At 33.4% G+C, this 21880-nt stretch overlaps 3 protein-coding genes and 1 non-coding gene across 4 annotated transcripts; 1 reads left to right on the top strand and 3 right to left on the bottom strand.

Annotated features, from left to right (window-relative positions):
• Nucleotides 1-1798: 1798 nt before the first annotated feature.
• Nucleotides 1799-5198, top strand: LOC109340516 (uncharacterized protein At4g18257-like). Its single transcript, XM_019578227.1, has 3 exons — nt 1799-2186; nt 3593-3913; nt 4749-5198. The coding sequence occupies exons 1-3, from the start codon at nt 1903-1905 to the stop codon at nt 4906-4908; spliced, it is 765 nt and encodes a 254-aa protein (XP_019433772.1). The 5' UTR covers nt 1799-1902; the 3' UTR covers nt 4909-5198.
• A 221-nt stretch (nt 5199-5419) lies between these two features.
• TRNAR-ACG lies at nt 5420-5492 on the bottom strand. Its single transcript has one exon. It is a non-coding gene; the product is annotated as a tRNA-Arg (tRNA).
• A 3020-nt stretch (nt 5493-8512) lies between these two features.
• LOC109340525 (uncharacterized protein At2g34460, chloroplastic) lies at nt 8513-12053 on the bottom strand. The gene is made up of 5 exons (XM_019578236.1): nt 11875-12053; nt 11485-11682; nt 10409-10528; nt 8953-9225; nt 8513-8850 (listed from the first exon to the last, which is right to left on the bottom strand). Exons 1-5 carry the CDS (start codon nt 11980-11982, stop codon nt 8686-8688), a joined length of 864 nt encoding a protein of 287 aa, XP_019433781.1. The 5' UTR covers nt 11983-12053; the 3' UTR covers nt 8513-8685.
• Nucleotides 12054-14929: 2876 nt separating this feature from the next.
• On the bottom strand, nt 14930-19849 carry LOC109340518 (3-oxoacyl-[acyl-carrier-protein] synthase I, chloroplastic-like). The gene is made up of 7 exons (XM_019578229.1): nt 19258-19849; nt 18566-18997; nt 18014-18187; nt 16525-16638; nt 16297-16398; nt 15235-15301; nt 14930-15136 (listed from the first exon to the last, which is right to left on the bottom strand). Exons 1-7 carry the CDS (start codon nt 19708-19710, stop codon nt 15069-15071), a joined length of 1410 nt encoding a protein of 469 aa, XP_019433774.1. The 5' UTR covers nt 19711-19849; the 3' UTR covers nt 14930-15068.
• Nucleotides 19850-21880: the final 2031 nt, after the last annotated feature.

Raw genomic sequence — 21880 nt, 5'->3', positions numbered from 1 at the left:
AATCTGTTTCTCTCTTTGCAGTGTTATGATAATCTGACCGTTGACTGGACTTGAAAATAACTTTGATTTGCAGTCTTAACTGAACATGGGGTTGAACTGCTTTGAACTAGAGAAATTTCGGTTGACCGAATTAAACCCGATTAAACAGGTTTAACCCGGGAAGTGAATAAGACGATTCAATTAAATAATTTAAAAATGAAACACTATCTAATATTTACTTTTAATGTAACTTCAATATAATTAAACATAATTATTAATTATATAAAATTTTGTATTTATATATAATTACTGATAAGATGTTTAATTATATATGAAATCATTTGGTCTACTAGACAGTTTAACCGGTTAAACCTAATATAGAGTATGTTCTAGTTTGATGGTGGTGACTCAGATTTCACAACATTGCTTGTTTGTCCACTCTCATCTTCTATACAAAAAATAATCATGTTTTATTTAAATTTTTGTAAATATTTTTATATTTTAATTTGTCTTCCCTTTCTCTATACTAGCGTGACAGTCTCAATAAATTTTTTCATACTAAAAACATTCACAATAGTGGTAATAAAGAAACCGTTTATAAAGAAATTAACACATTTTTTTATCGAAATTCATCATTGGGAAGAAGTCATTCTTGTTCTTATCTTACAACAGTACGTTAAATAAGTATCATTTTTAAAGTTGTGAGTCAACATTAAAAAATAGGAAAAAATATTATAAGAGAAAAATAAAAAATGTGAGATAAGTTTGTTGGGTCCATTTAAGAATGTAAATAAAGTTGCACCGTTAAGTAACTTAAGTTGGGTCCATTTAGGAGTTACTTAAATTGTTGGAAAGTATAAATAAATACAAAATAATCATTGATTAAGAATGAAAAATGTGTTATATCATCGTGAATACTCTAACCAAACTTTTGTGGTAATACCAATGATATCATTTCATCATATGAGTAATAACTAATTTTCAAATAACTATCGTTCTGAGGAATCGAACTATTAACATTTTGATCCTTACGAAGCTCTAGCAGTACTTTACATACCTAAATTAACATATTCTTCAATGGCATAATTTAATCAATTTTAAATGATATAATCACGTGACCTATATAACTATTATAGTGAAGAAGTATATGGATACTCACCCTTTTTTCATTATAAATAGGGATGGAAACAGGCCCGGTTGCCTACCAAGGCTTATTACCTGGCCTATAATAGGTTAGGTTAGGTCAGACCATACTTTTTTCTTAAACATGACAGACTTAAGCTTTTTGAAAAGCCTATTTAGTTTAATAGGTTAGGCTTTAGGCCACCCAGACTATTAAGCCTAATAGGACGACCTATTTAGTTATATTACATAGTAATGTTCATATTTTATAATTTAATATATAACTGATGTTATTATATATGTAATTTTAATATATAAATGTGTACATAAATATAATTTAATTGTTAGGATTATAAATGTCTAATTAAAAGTATGTATATTAGTCTATTTAAATATATACATGATGATCTATTTAAGATAATATAGTATAATATGCCTTTAAACAAATTAATATGTCAAACCAAACTTTTAAACAGACCTAAACTTTAAATTTTTTTTTAATATGCTAACATGTCAGACCCAAATTCCTATATATTATACAGACTTGAATCTATTTAAGGTAAAGTCTAGCATGGTCTATCATATTTTTACCGTTAATGATAAACAAGATCATACGGTTTAGATAACTATGGTCTACGGTGACATCACATTGTAAGTATAATAAACTCTTTAAAAAATTAGTTTAACCAATTTCACATATTAGGATCATTATTTGAAACCGTGTGGTACAAACAAAAGGGCAATAAAAATCGAAATTGAAGAATCGGAGAAAACCCTAAAATCCCCAAATCGAATTTTGAAATGGGAGAAGATGGAGGAGATAGAGGGAAGAAGAGAGTGGTAGTTGAATCGTTAGGATGGCTAACAGAATCATCAATAATGCCGAAGAAGCATCGCGCCATAGAAGGTGTTGGTGCATCATCAATCATGGAATTGAAAGCTCAGTTATACCAATCTCAACAAGATTCCAGAAAATCTAAGGAACTTGGAGGCGTTGATTTTGACTATCAACGTGCAAAGAAGAAAATCACTACTAAAGATGCTTTCTCTGCTAAGAACTCTGGTGTCGATGCCCGTGCTCACAAGTAAACCCTTTTATCACCCTATTGTTTATTTATTTATTGAATTCAATTTGTTATTTTATTTGCTCCAATTACTGTATGAGTTAGGTTGCATTTGATAGACCATAGTTACCTGGTACTTGCTAAGTGCACGAGTATGTGTTTCACTCGCGGTATGGGAACGAGTATGTGTTTCACCCAGGGTATGTGTGCATGATCATGTGCTTAACCCGGGGTATGTGCACGAGTATGTGTTTCACTCACGGTATGTGCATGAGTATGTGTTTCACCTGGGGTACGTTTGCACGAGCATGTGTTTCACCCGGGGTACATGCACGAGTATGTGTTTCACCCGGGGTATGTGTGCACGAGTATGTGTTTCACCCGGGGTACGTGTGCACGAGTATGTGTTTCGCCCGGGGTACGTGTGCACGAGTATGTGTTTCAACCAGGCCACGTGTGCACGAGTATGTGTTTCACTCGGGGTATGTGTGCACGAGTATGCGTTTCACCCGATGTACGTGCACGAGTAAGTGTTTCACCCGGGGTATGTGCACGAGTATGTGTTTCACCTGGGGTACGTGTGCACGAGTATGTGTTTCACTTCGGGTACGAGTCATTTTTTACATTAATTTCGCTAGACATAGGTAAATGAGATAATTATGTAACTATGGATAAATATGTTAGAATAGAACAAATGTGTTTTGTTCCATGTATGTTGTATTTTTATAAATGGAGTAGAAGGTGATGTGAGATTAAAAAATAGAATATTTTGGTTTGATCCCTTTCAGTAAAACCAAAGAGAATAGAACGGAACACCTTGTTCTGTCCAGTTTGGTTGTGCACCAAATGCCGCCTTAGTGCATGATCATTTTATTTATTTTTCGCATGTGTATAAAATGGTATTCCGGGCAGGTGTAGAACTAGAAGTTTTTCATTGAGGTCAAAGAAGAATAATACTTTATTTAAGGGAGCAGAGTAGAAGAGTTTATAACTTTGATTACTTGTGAAAAACTTCATTTTTAAGAACTTTGGGTACCCATATCCCATACTAGGTGTTTAGCTTTGATTACTGAACTCATTGTCTCATGTACAATTTTTTATAAGCTGTTTTGAACACGGAATAAGCTGATCTTAAAGACACAGTTTTATGTATGCTTTAATAATGATTTGATATGGATGCAATGCTTAAAGTTTCAATTATGTGCAATCTAGAAGTAAACATGTTGTATTCCTCCTATTCAACTATTTCAATAAAGTACTTGACTGGATGTATTTAATGAAAATGATAGGCTCAACATGCGTTCCCTTTCACGTTTTCTTATTTTGATTATTATTTAGTGTCTTTAAATAATCCTCAGGACATTACAAACTATTTTATTTTCGTCATCCCTCGTCACACTGAATTGACCTTTGGTATTGTAACGCAGAGACAAACTTGAGTTAAAAGCGGTAAAAGATGGAGCTGTTAGTTATGCAGCATTGGAGAAAAAGGCTGAGTTGTATGACAAGTTAATGAGGGGAGAACTATCTGATGAAGAGGATAAAGAAAAGTACTGTGTAGACTTTTTCCGCAAAGGCTTTGAGAAGGATGAGCCGTCGCAGCCACAAGGCCATGATGTCTCCGAGACAGTGCTGGTGAAAAATGAAGATGCTGATCGTGATGCTTCTATGCTGTTTAACATAAAGCCCATTGGGCTTGGGCGAATTTCTGGAGCAGTTGACAATGCTGAGCATAAGCGCAATGTTAGGTACAAGATTGATCTTTCACTATCAGACCATGTTATTTTTAGCTGATAATGCAAGGTTCTTAGAGTAGGGAGCTAGATAGACAACAAGCAACAACCGAGTCTTAGTCCCACTAGCCCACTAGGTGGGGCGATAGAGACTCAATGAAAAATTTAAATCTGTTTTGCAATAATTATAAGAATAGCAGTGTTGAGTTTTGGCAGCTGAAATTTGGACATTGGATTGATAGATACAACATACAACAACCGAAACAGCAACCAAGCCTTATTCCCCACTAGGAGAGACTAAAAACTATCTTATGCTGGGTATATGTGTGAAAATTCTCTGCAGGCTTTAGATTGAGCTTTGTTTTTTTAGAGGTAATTAAATCACAATTAGTGTTCTACAAATGAAATAGCTCCATAGTAAGTGCTACGAGAAAATTTCAACTCTTCTAGAGCTATATTTTTGGCATGGATAAGGGCTGATTTGTAAAGTGGCCAGTGGTTTGAGTTTAATTATTGGATTGAATATATTAAATTGACAATTCAATAATTATGATTCACTACTGTAATCTCTAAAGTTAATACTTTACTAGGAGTGTTAGTAACAATTTCTTTATAGTTTGAGCTTGTTCAATGCAATTAAGTACGATAACATGTTTTTCTTTTTTGAGATAGAGAGGGTGACTTAGGGAGGCAACTAATGATGTTTCTTTTTTTTATATTCTAGCTTTTGGGAGAGGGGAAGTGCAGCTTTTGCTATGTTTTAATTCTTTCCATGATTTTTCTGGCTAATTACGTGATTAATATTGTTAGCCTACGGCTAATCCACTGCCTCTTTGATTTTGATTTATAGGGAAGTCCATGAAGAAGCTAATCGAGCAAGAGAAAAGGCTTCTGAAATTAAAAATCGCAGGCAGGAGCAGAAAGCGGCTCAACGTGAGAAAGTTAAACAAGCCTATTTACGGAAAAAACTGGAGCAACTGAAAGCCACAGCAAATGGATCTGTGTCTTAGATTAGACACACATGATGAGTTGATGACCAAATCAATTGTTCTGTATAATTTATGAAGGCCAATGTTCATGAAACTTAGCTTTGAAGAAAGGCAAGAGGAGCTGAATATGAAGCATACATACCGAAAACTGCACTGAAGCTGCAACATTGAAATCTCTGAGTGCTTGTAATGAAAAGTAACTGCTTAAGCTTTCAAAGAACACAAAATGTACTAGAAAGAAGGAAGTGAAGATGTAGGTTAAAGAAACAACACTTTATCTGACCATTAAAGTTTTACATGAAATATTGATTTGAACTGTTATTCACCCAAACTATTAAGTATGTTTAACTATGTATCCAGTGATTATGAACTTAAACACAAACAGAAATGCTTGTCCAACTTAATTTTCCTTCACAATCCAGTAATGTATATAGGTAGAGATATTTCAGTTTCATGTTAATGTTATTTGTGCTAATTTTATTATGGTATCACTAATTAGTAAAGGTGAATGCTATTTATGTAAAAAGGAAAGCGACTCTGCTGGGGATCGAACCCAGAATCTCTGGTTCCGTAGACCAGCGCCTTATCCATTGGGCCACAGAGTCTTTGATATTAATTTCGTCACCATTAATTAGTATTAATTGGATCACCTTCAAATTCGACTTGATTTTGGTATAAGCTATTTTTCTAGCTTGAATTATTTGGATTTCGAATACTGCATCTTAAAAATAAGCAATACTTTATTAAAATCATTAAAAGATATTGTAAATGAAAAAAGTTATCTCACAACCAACTGCTGAAAATTAATCCCTCTTGAAAAGTAGAGATTACCAAATTGAATTAGATTTTTCCTTCACCAACAAAGGTTTTGCACACACAAGGAATTAAGAAGTGAAATGATCTATCAACTAATACCTTGTTGGTTAAATTTTTATGTAAATTAAGAATTCAACTTATGCACTATGACTAAATTTGAATTAATAATTTACTTTATTTTAAAATAAATTTTTCAACTATGAAGTTAAATTGCTTTACAAGGTGACAGTTTCCACATTTATGTATCAAAATTTAAAGCCTTGTATTATATAATTTTTTTTTAAGAGATCTCATTAAAAAAAAACCATATTCCACATCTTAGCTATCTATTTTATAAAAAATTAGTGATTTAAATATATTGATTAATTCAAATCACGTTAACCATTAGATTTTCAAAAATAAATAAATAATTAAGATGTGAAATAAAAAATTTCAACTTACTCATGAAATAAGTGGATATCATCCCTATAAAAATTATATATCTTTATTTTTACATTATTTTTTATGGTCTATTAAACTTAATTTAGATTCATAATACTTTATTACTATTATTTTATGTCTACTTCTTAATATTAAATATATGATTTGGTCCTTTCTTTTCAGCATGAGATGACACCAACTTAGCAATCTCACATGTACACATTCATAACAAATGTTTCATAATCCTTCTGCCAGCTAAATATGCCATCATAACCTGACATCATGTTCCCACTGCCTAAAAAGCAAAACTCTTATCTATAATTTAAATTTTCCTGGCAGAAGTCGATAAGTTTGACATAATAGTAAAATTGTTTTTTAGTAACTTTGAGATCACGAGTTCAAATATTAAAAATAGTCTCTCTACTTGACTGTTTTTTTTATCGGAAGTTGCATAAACTCACATGAGTAAAGCTGATCAAACACAAATTTATAAATACATGATTTCATATATGTATATATGAACAAAGAAATTATGTGCATTAAGCATCAATCAACTCACACCACTTATCTTTTAGCATTACTTTTGAAGAAACTTACCTTTTTTTCTTTCTCTTTTGGCATATTTGAGCTATTGACATTAATCTAATTCACATGCTTTACTGTTTATGTTTCAGATGCTGATTATATAGTATTGACTCAGTGCCTTTACACAGTGCAAACAGCAATGAGTTAAAACATGAGGGATACATAACATAACATTATTATTAACCTCAACACTCTCAAATCATTATGTTTGATGTTAAAGCTACACATGCCACCAATAATGTGTTAGTCAAGTGGTGTAAGGTCTCGTTAGATTTTCAGGATGATCAAAATATCAATAGTTTGGTTCTTGAGAGCGATACTTGTTGAGATGGGCAGTCACGCACCCCGAAAAAGATTAGTTCCTTACCAAATAGGTGAGAGGATACCCTTGATAGTACAAAAAAAGAAGCTGAACATGCCACCTTAAAATTGTTCAGTCCTCTCAAATCCTAGCTATAAAAGAAGCTCTAGCATTCCACTATATCTATCATTCTCAACTTTTACTTGTTAGGTTCTTGAACGAGAGCTTGTTGAAAAATGAAGACATGCAAGATTACCATGCTATTATTCAGTGTATACATTTTGGCTACATTGGTTTCTGGTCATAGTGGTTTGGCTGAGAGTGTAGTTGAAGATGTTGCTGCAATTCCACCTACACCAATGGAAAGTGCAGGACTGCATCATGGTGCCTCAGCTGTTTTTTCAGCCATGGTTGTTGTGGTTGCTTGGTTCATCTAAACATGGTAATTTGTTGTTGCTGCTTTAGAGAGCATAGAATGAAATGGTTATATTCTCTTTATTTTCATTTGGGTTGATGTTTTTGAATAGAGGGTTGGGATGTGGAGTTCATCTTAGATATGTGATTTGTGATGTATGATTGTGAGTGTTGTTCTCAACATTGTCAACCATGTAGGATGACATTTCTGTCCCAAAAAGTGTGTCACCCCATGTGTCACTACTTGTGATTGGTCGGGAAAACTTAAATATATTCTTTCAACCAATCACAAGTGAGTGACACATGAAATGATACACTTTTTGAGACTGAAGACATGTTCATCCCATAGACATGACCCCTTACCTTAATATGAGAATAATAGATGTATGCAGCCTTCCATCCGTAAGCGAAGTGGTTATTTCCAGAGGATTTGAACCCATAACCTCGTAGTCACTAAACAACAACTTCACCATTTCGATGAGCTCACAAAAAATGAAAATAAAATAACATGTTTATAACAATACTGCTTATTACCACCACTGGTAGAAAACTACCTGAATAGTTGGTGTAAGAGTCCTTCATTATTCTTCTATCACTAATCCTATAAGTTTGAGCACATAAATCAGATTTCTGGTTTTATAGTATAATACTTCTTTACAACATTTTCACAATAAAATTTAAAATAAATCCCCAAAAAATAAAAATAAAATCACAAGAAAAGATATGTAGCTGTCTTTATTCAATTGAATCAACTTCTTCTTAATGCCTTTACTATATAATCCTGCATATGATTATGTTAACTTGAATGGATCTCTTATACAAATAATCTTATAGTATAATATTTATGCCTTATCAAAAGATTTATACACAATCAGTACATCATCAATCATTCATTTGTATTACTTTTTAAAAAAAATCAATAATGATTAAAAATAAATGGTACATGATACAATGACAGATTGACAATGTATAAAACTCATACATTGTCGGTCGGTGCATACATTTTTTTCTTCATATTTTTAATCAAATTAGCTAAACAAAAGTAGCTTTAACTTGCAGTATACATCAAATTAATGAAAAGGGGGAGAGAATAGAAAGAATAAAGCAAAAGATATGTCTAAATATTTACATACCACTATAGCATACAAACTTAAAGAAGCAACATAGATGGGAACACAGTAAGATCTACATTTGCAACCATAAAGAAAAAAAACACAGTGAAACAGTTTCATTAATCTGCAATCAAGTCCAAAACTTCGAAATCATCGCTGACTTATCGAACCAAAAAGATCATGGTACGAACGCTTAGGAACATCAGGGCTAGAGATTATCTCGACAACCTTATATGACGCTTCAGGTAAAGCCAATGCCTCGACAGCTACTTCGGCAACTTGATCTCTGGATATGTTACCTCGGGAAAGGGTATCCTGATGCATAGAAAGTTAAATGTTTCGATAATGGTTCTATGAACATATAAAACTATATTTTGTTGCGGAAATACAATGGAAAGTGAGAGGTGCAGGCAATACCTCCGGCTCCAACACAACATTTCCAGAAGGAGGATCATTTCTCAACCCACCAGGTCTTATAATTGTGTAATTTATACCGGATTTCCTGATGTATTGTTCGGCCTGTAGTTTTGCTACTAAGGTGAGGCCGAAAACATTGAGAAAGATATAAGCTGGATTGAGTAGCTGTCCCATAGCTGCTCCGTTAACTAAAATGGAACTGATGAGAATGAACCGGTTAACGTTACGCTTCCTGCATGCTTCGACAAGGTTTACGGTGCCAAAATTGTCAACCTGCATGATATAATCGTTTACTATAAGGCAACACCATATAGTACCAAGAGACAGAAGAATCCAACCGAACTACAATGTTCTTCGGTTTTATTGGTGATTTTCTTTGTAATTTGGTTAATTTTCTTATGAAATCGTCATACTTCAAGGAAAAATGATGTTTCAAATTAGTAAAACAGACATTTCATCCCTTCACCGGGGAGAATATAAGATTTGGAAGTTTTGAAGTGAATACACACAACGGTTGAAAAAAGTGAAAATCTAACTAGACGAAAGGGATCCTATTCGCTCTCCGTCAACATCCTCAACTCTTACTAGTATCCAATATGATGGAACATAAAATCAAAGCACAGAATATAGACATGGAAGAAACAAATATCCTGGTTAGATTACTCTTTCACACACAAAAAATAAGGGTAAGTCCGGGATTAATAGTTTACGCTATGAAACACATTACAAAACATATATTATGTAGCCCACTTTCGGAAGCACTAGAAAGTAGAAACAACTTCTCCAAAACTTCTACCTTCATGGATTCAGAATCAATGAATATGTGAGCTCAACTATCACCATGAGCTTAAGTAATAACTTTTTTCTTCCGAACCAAATCGACCATTAATCGAAGCCAGATGAAATTAGAAGTGAGGCTGATTGAGCCACAATTAAACATGAGTATAATAGGAGTAAAGAAGGGAAGCTATTGGGAATGGAGAGAATAACGAGGGCAACAATTAGCATCTACCTAAGGGGGTTATGTCAAATGAACAGGCAGTTAGTATCAGGATCGTGTAGTGCACGAGGCTCCCACCTAGTGGATCTTGGGGAGGGTAGATGTACGCAACCTTAGCCCGACATGCGAAAAGGTTGTTTCCAGGATTTGAACCTGTGACCTCATGGTCATTAAGCAACAACCTTTTCTTCTGGAACTTGAGGTTTGGGGGTGACTTAGGCCATTTGGGAAGTGATAGCCCTTTGCTACTCTGAATTATCTTCTTTCTCCTTCTAATGTTACTTCTGTCCACAGATTTTCTTCTTTATATCACCGTAATTCGAGCTAGGCTCCTTGGTTTTCTTGTTTTTTTCCCCTATCAACATCACAGAGGCATACTAACATAACAAATGAGGCTTTACATTAACCATTCTAGCATTCTACCGAGAGTCTAAGATATAAACAAAAGTGACAAACCTTCCATGGAGCAAGCAAATCCCACCCTGGCCGAAAGCCTGTAGCACATACTACTGCTTCCGAATCATCACCGATGGCTTCGGCTAGCTTGTCAGAACCCTCAGTAACATCTGCTTTCACCTGCAGATGAACTCACTCATATATACCAAATTGAAATCACACACCAATTCAGTGAAACATACACACCAAATCCTATTTGATACTTACAAGTGTGCTTGCAACCAAATCATACACCTACTCATTCACATACACATCAAATTGCTCAGAAAATCACTCATATACACCTAATCACAACTAAACTGAATAAAAAGTCGATCCCATTTGATATTAAAAAATGTAATTGCAACCAAATTACATGCCGACTCATTCACATACACATCAAATTGCACAGAAAAGGACTCATATACACCCAACCACAACTAATCTGAGTAAAAATCAACCTCGGTTGATACTTAAAAATGGGATTGCGGCCAAATTACACACCTACTCATTCATTAACAGATCAAATCACTCACAGACCAATCAAAACTAAAGTGAAAGAAAAATCAATCCCATTAGATACTTAAAAAGTGGGATTGAACCTAATTACACATCGACTCATTCATATACACATCAAATTGCACAGTAAACCACTCATGTACACCCAATCACAGTTAAACTGAGTAAAAAGCCAAACCCATTTGATAGTTAAAGAATGAGATTGCACCAAATTACACATCTACTCATTCATATACACATCAAATGACTCATACACCCAATCGCAACTAAACTAAATTAAAAGGCCAATCTCATATTTTTTGGTATAGCAAAGGGTATCCCTCACCCTATGGGTAAAGAACTAATCTATCTCCAGGTCCGTGGTTGCCCCTTCCAATAAATGTCACTCTCAAAAATCAAACCTTTGACCTTTTGGTCTATCTGGGAATACAATTGGGCCTTACGCCACTGGACCAATCTCATTTGATACTTCAAATGTGAGATTGCAAATAAATTACATACCTACTCATTTATATACACACCAAATCACTCAACAAAAAGAAACCCAGCCCCATTTGAAGAAAATGGAAAAAACTCACAAGTTGAAGAGATGGATTGTCAGAGGAAAATGTGGTCCTAGCCTTGTCCAAATCTCTAACACCAGCCTTAACAGCAAAACCCTTTGCAAGCAATTGCTCAACAATTCTTTTACCAGTACTTCCAGTGGCTCCAGCAACAAAAACCTTCTTCACTCTCAAATTCTCTTGCACTTGCTCAACTATTTCACTTCCTTCCATCTAACACCCAAAAAAACAAAAAAGCAAAAAAGGGTAAATTACCAAAGCACATAATATGCTATTAACATGTTTAGGAAACAATAAAGTTCAAAACTTTAAGCCATTTTTTTGCAACCCACCATTTTTGTTGGAAAACTTCAACAAAAAACAAGGTTTCATGAAAAAGTGGTTGCATCAATGCATGTAGTTTACCTTAGCAAAATTGAGGATGGAAACAGATTTGATGTTGAAGGTTGAAGGAAGAGTGAAGGGTTTTAGTGTGTGGAAAGTGGGAGTTCGGAGAAAAAGAGGAGCAGCCATTGATAAAGTGAAGCAGAGGTTGTAATGTAATATCAAAAGTCTCCAAAACAAAACGCTATAACTCTGCCACGTTGTCTAACAAGTTACCCTGTCATGGTTCATGGCCTCATGCTCCTTGTTCACTTGTCAAATGATCAAATGTATGGAATGGTTGGTGGGACCCCGATCCTAAAATTTTCGAATTAATGTTTTTATTCAATCAAATTTTATAAAATAATATTAAAATATTAATTTTTATTTTTAATTTTTAATTGAATGAGACTTTCTAATCGATTTGTGATACAACGTGAGGAGCAGTGATCCACTTACTCCTCCTCATCCTCGCCATCAATTTTAAGAATATCTAATAGTTTACATCTAGTCATTAATTGAAACCATCAAATTTTCGTTGAATTGATGACTACAATGAGAAGTAAAGTGAGATATGAATGAAGACATGTAGCCTTCGTTTGGAAGGTAGAAATACAAGAGAAAGAGAGTGAGATGAGAGAAATTGAAGAGAAATGTCATCTTAGAGAGAAAAAAGGATAGAATCCCACAAAATCTCTTTCTCCTCGCAAGTGACGAGAAAATGTGAGGGAAAGAGGGACTCAAATTCTATTGTCTCAACTGTGTCTCAAACCATGTCCTGCACCAATAATATTAAATAAAAAATAATGAACATTTAATTTTTTTAATTGACATGAAATATTTCAATTGATCCTCGACGTGGTTTGAAACATGATTTGGGACAACAAATCCTTATCGAGTAAAGAGTGGGGGAGAAAAATCATTTCTTTCTCTTCTTTTTCTATACAACCAAAAAAGTGAAAAACACTAAAAATCCACTCTATTTCTCACCTCTTTCTCTTTTTATACTCTTTTTCACATATTTCTCTCTTCTTATTTTGTTCTCCCAACCAAAAACGAAGTAGGAATAATCCATGTGAGATTAAAATGTTTTGAGATGTAACAACCAGTCAAATATTCACAATATGCTATATGTATGACATGTGTGTTTGAGCATACCAAATGATATGGGTTCTCTTATGTATATGTGTAAGCTTTTTATACTTATATTATTATTATTATTGATTACTAACTAATAATATATTTAAAATAATTTATTTTAATTTTCTTTAATTTAATTCTATATTTATTTTGATTCATTTATGATTTAATAATTTAGTTATTTTAATTTAAGTGTATTACTTTGATTAAGGAAAACTAAATTAATAGTTCATTTAAATTTTGTAAAAAAAAATTCAATATTTTTTTAAAGACATCGCATTTTTTTTTTAAATTGAGTACATATGAGTAAAAAATATTTTGGGTTGTCCAAATAAGTTCATTACCACTCGATATTCAACCCTATCAAAACCCTAATTTCATTCAAATCCTAATTTGTTCTACTTCATCTTCTTCTTTACTAGTAGTGCGGCTATTGCCCCATCTTTTCTCCTACCCCTTTTTCTGTTTGTTTGTTATGGCTATCATTCTCCTTCTCATGGTAGAGTTGTATCATTAGACATATGACGACTTGAAGCTTAGTGAGTAAGATGACATCTTCAATGATGATTCATTTGGATTGAGTATCAATATGTAAATTGAGGCGTATTGGTAAGTAAAAACATCGCAAATCAATACTAAAAAAAAAATGATTCGTGATTCTCCTATCAAACCAATAAATATGGTTTCTATGTTTGAGAAGTCATTCCGAAGACTTGTCACTGAACTAAAATTCATTTTATTTTTAAATTCTTTTAAAGTGTTATGATAAACTAGCACAACTTTACGATGTCGCAAATTTTTCAGATCGACTTAAGGAAGTCAAGATGACTATTCTAAGGAAATGTAATAAGAAATGATAAAACTCATCCTTAACCTTGAATAGAAAAATATATGTACCCATCATATATAAGTTGTATTCCTATATAATAAATATGACTATTCAAAAAAATAATAATTCAAACGAATGATATGATATATAAATTTTTATACTGACGATACATAAATACTACACTTTAGTAATATACTAATACTATAACATACATATTATAAGAATTTTTTACATTACCAATATATCATTCGTGTTATATCATTCATGTTTAAAAGTCGATAATAATTAATATAAGAATAGTAAATAATGCACCAATAATATAAAAACTCTACCACTATTAATGTATTACTTTATATAATGCATGTATAACATTAAATTATATAATTGTAATAATATAATTACATTTACATATCATACGTATAAATATGATATGAATATTAGTGTTCACGTTTTTATTATATTAATAACTAGTTGGTCTCAAAATAAATGCCTTTGTTATCCAAAGTCAAGGTTGGAGTTTGATACTTATTTCATTTCTCAAATTGATTTGAGAAGTTAGATTCTGATGTAAAACATCACTAAATCTCTAAATGATCAAAAAATAAAAAATTTAATTCTTGAGAGTGATACTTATTAGGAGAAGGGACAACTATATATCCTAACATGAATTAATTCTTTACTCATAGGGTTAGATAGCACCCAAAAAAATATATTATCTAAAAACTTGCAATAATTGCCAACCAATATTCTTTTAGTATTCACAAAAGTTCAGTTTTCATATCTAAAAACTCATTATAAATGAAAAATGTTAGCAACTTTGTTGTATTAAAAACTGATGAGTTTATTACTTCAAAAAGTAGTGGATTTGGCTTCAACTTAAATTAACTTCTTATCCTAAGCACTAATATAAACCCTTATAAATAAGTTAGAAAAATTTGTTGACAAATAAGCTGCTGAACAATACCCCCAAGCTAAAAAAAAGAACAGAATATAACACATAAGCCATGCCTGATAATAAATAATCTTTACTTAACAAAAATGAAGAATGCTCTTCCTATCCACTGTATAGCTCCAAACAGATTAAATTTTAAGCTATGATAAAAAAAAGTTCTACAGAAAAATGGTCTTCAAAAGTAACTGTCAAAATCAAAATCAGCACAAAATTAACTACATGCCTATAGCTTTTATAAATCATAGACTCCACAAAAACAAGTAGACTCAATGGTTTTCAAAGAACAAAATTTTCTATTAATTTAGATTTGTTTTCTCATGGCTTGAAAGCAGAAAATGCCACCACAGAATTGTGACCACCAAATCCAAATGAATTTGAGATTGCTGAAATAGAAAGAATAAATTATTAGCTCTTTAAATTATGAGAATTATCATGTGAAAAAGGGAAAATGCATTGGTTGTTGAATTATTCAGAAACTTACCAACATTAACCTCATGCTGTTGTTTAACATTTGCTACTGTATCAAAATCAACTGCAGGTTCTGGATTCTGCACTCAAGGCCAAGAACATATTGTAACTATTACAATACATTTGAATTGAAAACACCCAAGTGTGAAGATCAAACTTAATGTTTCTGTATGACTGTCTAAGGCATAATGTAGGGATGGCAACGGGCCGAGCGGGTGCGGTTAGTGTTTTCCTGTTCCCAAACCCGCACGATTTGCTAGTACCCAACGAATTTTTAATTTTTATTATATATTTATATATTTCGTAATAATCGATATATATAAATAATTATTACATAATAAGTTATTTATATGATAAATTTATGATTATAATCAAATCACAAATAATAAAGTAGATAATATATAATCTTAAAATAATAATAAAGAAATATATAAAAAACTAATTAAAAATAAATTTATAAATATGCGTGTACCCACAAGCGGGTACCATAAAGCCCATTCTCACCCATAAGTTATTATTGCAAGTATCCGTTGCAGATATTTTTACGGGTACAGACGGGTCGGATTTTTTTTTTGCCATACCTAGCATAATGAGGGGATTAAAGGATACAAATTTTCACAACTGTTTGTATGGTAACAATATGATTAAAACCAAGAACGCATCACTTCTTTCCTCTCCAATTACCCAACAACAAAAAACAACATAACTTGCCATCTTAATAACATAATGATAATCATGGTAGCAGTACTAGCTCCATTTTTGTTTTGGTTAGCTCAAGCAAAGCTCATAGAACCCACATTAACATATGTTAATTACAACTCTAATAGGACGCAAGCGAACTGAATCTCACGAATCCTTGTAATTAATTCTCACAGGATTTGATTGATAACGTATGCATATTACCGAGTATAATTTCAACTCATTTCAGAAACAAAATTCATGCCACATTAAGAAAGAGCCCAGCTATTAACATAGAAAAGGATAAAAATACTAACATGGACCAAGCTTAAAAATATATCTGCCTATAGCAAAAGCTCTTAGCATCAAAAGCTCTTAGCATATTTAGTAAACTTACAAATTGATTGATGGATGGATGCAGCCATCCGGTTGTTATGGCTTTCACTGTGGCAATGGCTTCCAAACCCCCAGAAGCACCGAGGCAGTGTCCGATCATAGACTGATAACAAAATGAAGTAGATATTCATTAGTTCATGGCCATGGAATTCATCTAACATAACCGGCTATTATCTAGAAGAGAGAGAAAGCTTTCACTGAAAAATAAAAGGCAAGAGTGGGATAATACCTTGGTGGCATTAATTTTGATGCCATTAGTGTCTTTGAAAACCTTTTTAATTGCATTAATCTCTGCCAAGTCACCAGCAAGAGTGGAAGTTGCATGGGCATTAATGTAGTTGACCTGAAAAGTACCAATAGGTATGATTACACTATGTTAATTTAGGTACGCATGAATCAATAAAATATTAATGAAAACATAAAATGAACCAAACATTAAGAATAACTTCTACAGCTGATCAACTAAACATGCGGTAATTCGTTAGAAATTAACTTTCCTTTAATTTCCACAAGTAGCTTAAACAGCTCTTACTTGGAATGTAGAATTGGTAACTGGGTATAAAGGATAATTTACGGAAGCCACGAGATAGGTGACATCAACTTAGTTCTTGAAAGATGAAGAGTGTTATTAATTTAGTCATCCAAAGAAATTGATATCAATTTAGTCCCTTGATAATAGAAAAATGATATTAACTCAGTCCCTCAATCATATAAAACTGACATCAATTTAATTCCTCGATAATTGGAAATGACATCAATTTAGTCCTTTAGTCCTTTAAACTCACATTTCATGGACAAAAGGATGGTTTTTCCATTTGATGTCAACCCAGTCTTCCAGGATCCAAATGGTAGCTTACTCTACTTATTACAACCAAGGTACCACCCGAAATCATCCAGCACCAAGAACTGATTGACTAGAGCAGTACACACTTACCATGTATCATGAACATCCTAATTTATATAATTACATATTTATAGTAATCAAACTTCACCGCATCGTATCAAAACCACAGCTACCAAATATAGGAGACCTAGTCCAAAATTCTAAATTATTACTACATGGCAAGTGGTAACTGTTAGGATCCAATTGTAAGGTATGAGACTTGAGTCCCCTCATCCGAAGTATGGAACTCAGGTGTGGAGTTTATATGGCCTTGACTCTCCAACTAAAATGGCCGACTTTTGCATTGTGTTTCTCCCAACATTCAAAGCAATTGTGGAGGTGGTGACACCGGTATTGCAGTGTTCACCTGGTACTAGTCAAAGGACTAGCGCACAGCCAGCCTGCAATGTCACTGGGGCTGCAGAGTGTCGTAGAATCTTAGGATCTGATTGCAGGGTACGGGACTTGAGTCCCATATTGGAATCATAGAATTACGATATAGAGTTTATATGGCCTTGGGCTCTCCGACTACAATGGCTTGTTTTGTGGTGCGGTTCTTCCGAGGTTTGTATCAACAACAAATCTATAAAAAAAATGTCTATTACTATTATTTATACAAAGCATCCCCTATCATGTCACATAATAGAATGACTTTGATAACATATCCAGTGTTTGTGCAAGTTAACATAAAAGTAAAACAAGAAAACTGGAGAGACATCCATGAGGAGGAGACATATAAATAATTTATCCAATGGGAGAAGAGAGACCAAACAAGCCTTATTAACAGAGAAATAACAACAAAACCAGAAGACCGTAATAAGGAATAAAGTAGTACCTCCTCAGGTGACACACCAGCATCTTCAAGGCAGCTCCGAATGCATGAAGACACACCAAGTCCATCAGATCTTGGATCAGTCATGTGATAAGCATCACAGTTAACAGCACCTCCCAAGTATTCAGCAATGATAGGTGCACCTCGCTTCAAGGCATGTTCTAGACTCTCCAATACCTGTCAAGTTAAACAAAATGGTCATTTTTTAGACACTAACAGGAGATGAAGTTTCGGTGGAGAATATGGAAATAGTATATCGAGAAAGGTAGTGTACACAGAAATTGCAGTAGAATTTGCAAGTTCAGCTAATATTTGGCAGATTACAAATATTGACTTCAGCAAGAATTCTTTTGCTTTTCTGCAGTCCATTACACCATTACAATAATAGAAGGCCACAACACTCGGTTCTCTAATTCAACCTTTTAAATTTAATATAGTCAATTTAGGTGACCAGCATCCAAAGCAGTCGCTTGGTGATGATAAAAACAGAATAACAAAATGATATGAAAGTTTAGTTCTCTTTGCACAGGTAGGACAAGTTAAATGCTTCTTTACCAGTACTCCAGAACCTTCTCCCATTACAAAGCCATCTCGGTCCTTGTCCCATGGCCTTGAAGCAGTTTTCGGGTCATCATTTCTCTGTGATAGGGCCCTGCATGCAACAAAACCCCCTAATCCAATTGGAACGATGGCAGCTTCAGTCCCACCTGCAATCATCAAATCAGCGTCTCCTCTACGGATGTGGTTTGCTGCAGCATAAAAGCAATAATTGGAGGTGGCACATGCAGTTGATATCGAATAATTTGGACCCATGAAGCCAATGTCAATTCCGAGCAATGCTGAACCCATATTAGTGATGGCATAAGGAATGAAAAAGGGTGTTATTTTTCGATGTCCCTTCTCATTTAGAGCCTTAACACTATCAGAAAATACTGTCAAACCACCCATGCCAGACCCAACAAGAACCCCAGCGCGTTGCTTGTTGATCTGCAAAGAAAACAAAATTCAGCAATTTAAGTTAGCCGGGGTCCATTTAAGTTAGTCAGTCAAATTAGTCCTTTAAGCATTTTGTACGAATAATTTCTGTGACACTTTTGTTCGTGTCAAGGACTATTATTCTGTCCTACGCAATCTTTGAGTACTAGTTTGAATTTTTACTTCCGAATCCGTACACACAAATGTTTAACAACCAAATACAAATCTGAAGATCTAAACCAAATGAAATTCTTCAAATTCAATAAACGAACCTTAGAGAGGTTATCAGAACCAAGATCAGCATTCTCCAACGCCTTCTTCCCCGCAACAATGCAATATCGAAGACAATCATCGAGCCTCCGATCATTCTTCCCATCAATATAACCCTCTGCGCTGAACCCTCTGATCTGTCCACCGAACCGCGTCGGAAACTTCGACGCATCGAACCGATCAATGAGACTAATCCCACTCTCACCCGAAAGAAGCTTCTCATAGTATTCATCCACGTTGTTACCGAAAACCGAAGCTAGACCCATACCCGTTACCACGACCCGTTTCTTAGGGTCCTTTTCCCTCTGTGGGGCTGAGACCGTGGCGGCGGTGGTGGTGGTTGTGGAGGCGGTTATGAAAGAGATGCGTTTGGGTTTGGCGGTGGAACTGGAGGATTTGGTGAGGAATGGGGTCAGTGGAGTGGCGCGGAGGGTTGGGGGGTTTAGGGATTGCATTGTGACGGCGGAGGAGACGGTGGTTGCGGCGGTGGTTGTGGAAGGAGAGTAATGTAATGTTTTTTTAAATATGAAGAAGTGAAAAGAAAGAAGCGATGATAACTATGTTATTGATTTGGACATCCAACGTCAAGGGACAAGAAAGATGTTACTTTAGGTAATCATATATACATATGTTTCCGAGCCATAATATTATTAGGATTTAATATGCGAAAAGTTTTTTCACTACTCTCGAACAAATAAAAGTAACATAAATCAATGATGAATAATAGATTGATAATGTAAAAATGTTACTTTAGGTAATCATATATACATACCCGAAGTGTATAGATTTTAAATTCGTATTATTATTTTAATTGTAATATTTAAGCATTGACAATACAAAAATAAGATTTATACATAATTAATACATTATTTATTATTCACTTGTATATTATTTGTATTTAAAAGTTAAAAAAGAGCAACGATGATTAAAATTAAACGGTAAATGATGTAATGACAATTTAAAAAATCTTACATTATGAATGCATATTTTTTCTTATGTTAATTTAGGTGATTATATATGAAGTCATATGTTCTAATCTTTTTCTCACTTCATTTATCCTTTAATTTTTATTGGTCGAAAATATAAAATTAATATATATTTAATTCATGTTTTCTTTTTATAATTGATGAGAGCAAAATGATATATGAAGTGATATAAATATTGAGATAGAAGATATGATTTCATTATATTATATTATGATTGAAATAAATTATGAGAGATAAAAAAAGAAATCTTAAATTATATTTAAGTTTCACTCATTTGGTCCATATGATTTAAGAAAATCAATGGTAGAGATAAAATATAATTAGCATAACTTAACTTGAGTGTAAACATATCCCTCCTTATATATATAGAAGATCCCCTTTAAGATCAAACAATTCCATCGAATTGAGTATGATTGTATATGTGATAGTATCTACTATACCAGGAATAGCAATGAACCCGACCCCGCTCCCATCAATCCCACTAGCCTCTTATCACTCTCCATTCTCATTTGATCACGACATCAAATAAAATAGAAAAACTCACATTGGATTTAGGGGTAATCAGGCTCGAAAGATATCCTCTAACACATTTTTCAAATATAAAAAAAGGAGTTCATTATCCTCCAGCAAAGTAGTGAATTAGACTAGATTCTTTTGTCCAAAATACAATAATAAATAGCAAGTCAATCTTAAAAAAATTCAATGTAAGGTAAACTACTTACACAAATAAAAAAAATACTGGAGAAAAAAATGCAGGGTTGTTTGTCGACTTGCCTAATCAAATATGGACTAATTCATAAATCTTTAGGTTTCGATTACTAAAGAATAGAGACTTCGCAGATATGCAGTTACTAGCTGAGGTCCTCGGGTTATTTTATGGATTTTGGGTGATTTGATATTTAGGTTATCGGAAGATAATATGTTATAGTGACTTAACAAATGTAATATCTTTGGTGGAGGGTACTACACTACTACCACATCACCATTACTATTAGAGTGTTGTGTTAGACATTAAAGACTTAATATCATTGGAGTGGGAGATTATAGTTGCTCATACTTTAAGGGAAAAGAATAGCTATGCACATTATCTTGTGAAGATGAGAGCTACAAATTTATCTATCTTTACTTTATTAGAATCAAGATGAGTAACATGCAGTGAATTAGTTGATGATATGAGAACTTGATTTTGTGGTATCACCCAGTGTTGTTAAAACCGTACCGGTTATCAAACCGGTCAGGGTACTGGTATAGTGGTACAGTGGTTCAACCAGTGGTTCAGTAATTAAACCGCATGCCGGTTAAACCGGACATATCTACTTATATTTATATATATATGAACCTATAACAAAAAAATTCAAATAGGTAGATACTCAAATTTATAATTCATATTTATAATCTACTCAAAATTCACATAAATAAACAACTTTAAGTATTTACAAAATTCAAAGTCTAAATTAAAAAACATATATCAATCCAAAAGTATCACTTAACAACCACAAAATATAAATAAATGACATAACTTCACAACTCACTCTATAAAACAAATAAATTTAGAGTTTTAACATTTAACACCAATGAGTCAAAATTGTCTTATATGAATATTATACTTTTCTACCAAATCCTATCTTCAGACACTACT

Source organism: Lupinus angustifolius, unplaced genomic scaffold (genome assembly GCF_001865875.1).
Source record: "Lupinus angustifolius cultivar Tanjil unplaced genomic scaffold, LupAngTanjil_v1.0 Scaffold_184_4, whole genome shotgun sequence".
NCBI classification, from domain to species: domain Eukaryota; kingdom Viridiplantae; phylum Streptophyta; class Magnoliopsida; order Fabales; family Fabaceae; genus Lupinus; species Lupinus angustifolius.
Note: the sequence above shows the minus strand (reverse complement) of the source record. Positions and strands in the feature narration are given on the sequence as shown.

Bases quoted from the DNA above. Each gene is read 5' to 3' on its own strand.
- LOC109340516 (XM_019578227.1), top strand. From the start codon at position 1,903: ATGGGAGAAGATGGAGGAGATAGAGGGAAGAAGAGAGTGGTAGTTGAA. The intron at 2,187-3,592 runs GTAAACCCTTTT...ATTGTAACGCAG, and splicing joins GTCGATGCCCGTGCTCACAA to AGACAAACTTGAGTTAAAAG. The intron at 3,914-4,748 runs GTACAAGATTGA...TTTGATTTATAG, and splicing joins GAGCATAAGCGCAATGTTAG to GGAAGTCCATGAAGAAGCTA.
- LOC109340525 (XM_019578236.1), bottom strand. From the start codon at position 11,982: ATGGCTGCTCCTCTTTTTCTCCGAACTCCCACTTTCCACACACTAAAA. The intron at 9,226-10,408 runs GTTTGTCACTTT...TATATCATGCAG, and splicing joins ATTTGCTTGCTCCATGGAAG to GTTGACAATTTTGGCACCGT. The intron at 8,851-8,952 runs GTATTGCCTGCA...TCTATGCATCAG, and splicing joins ATGTTGTGTTGGAGCCGGAG to GATACCCTTTCCCGAGGTAA.
- LOC109340518 (XM_019578229.1), bottom strand. From the start codon at position 19,710: ATGCAATCCCTAAACCCCCCAACCCTCCGCGCCACTCCACTGACCCCA. The intron at 18,188-18,565 runs GTAAAGAAGCAT...TTAACTTGACAG, and splicing joins GAGAAGGTTCTGGAGTACTG to GTATTGGAGAGTCTAGAACA. The intron at 16,639-18,013 runs GTACTACTTTAT...GGTACTTTTCAG, and splicing joins CTGGTGTGTCACCTGAGGAG to GTCAACTACATTAATGCCCA.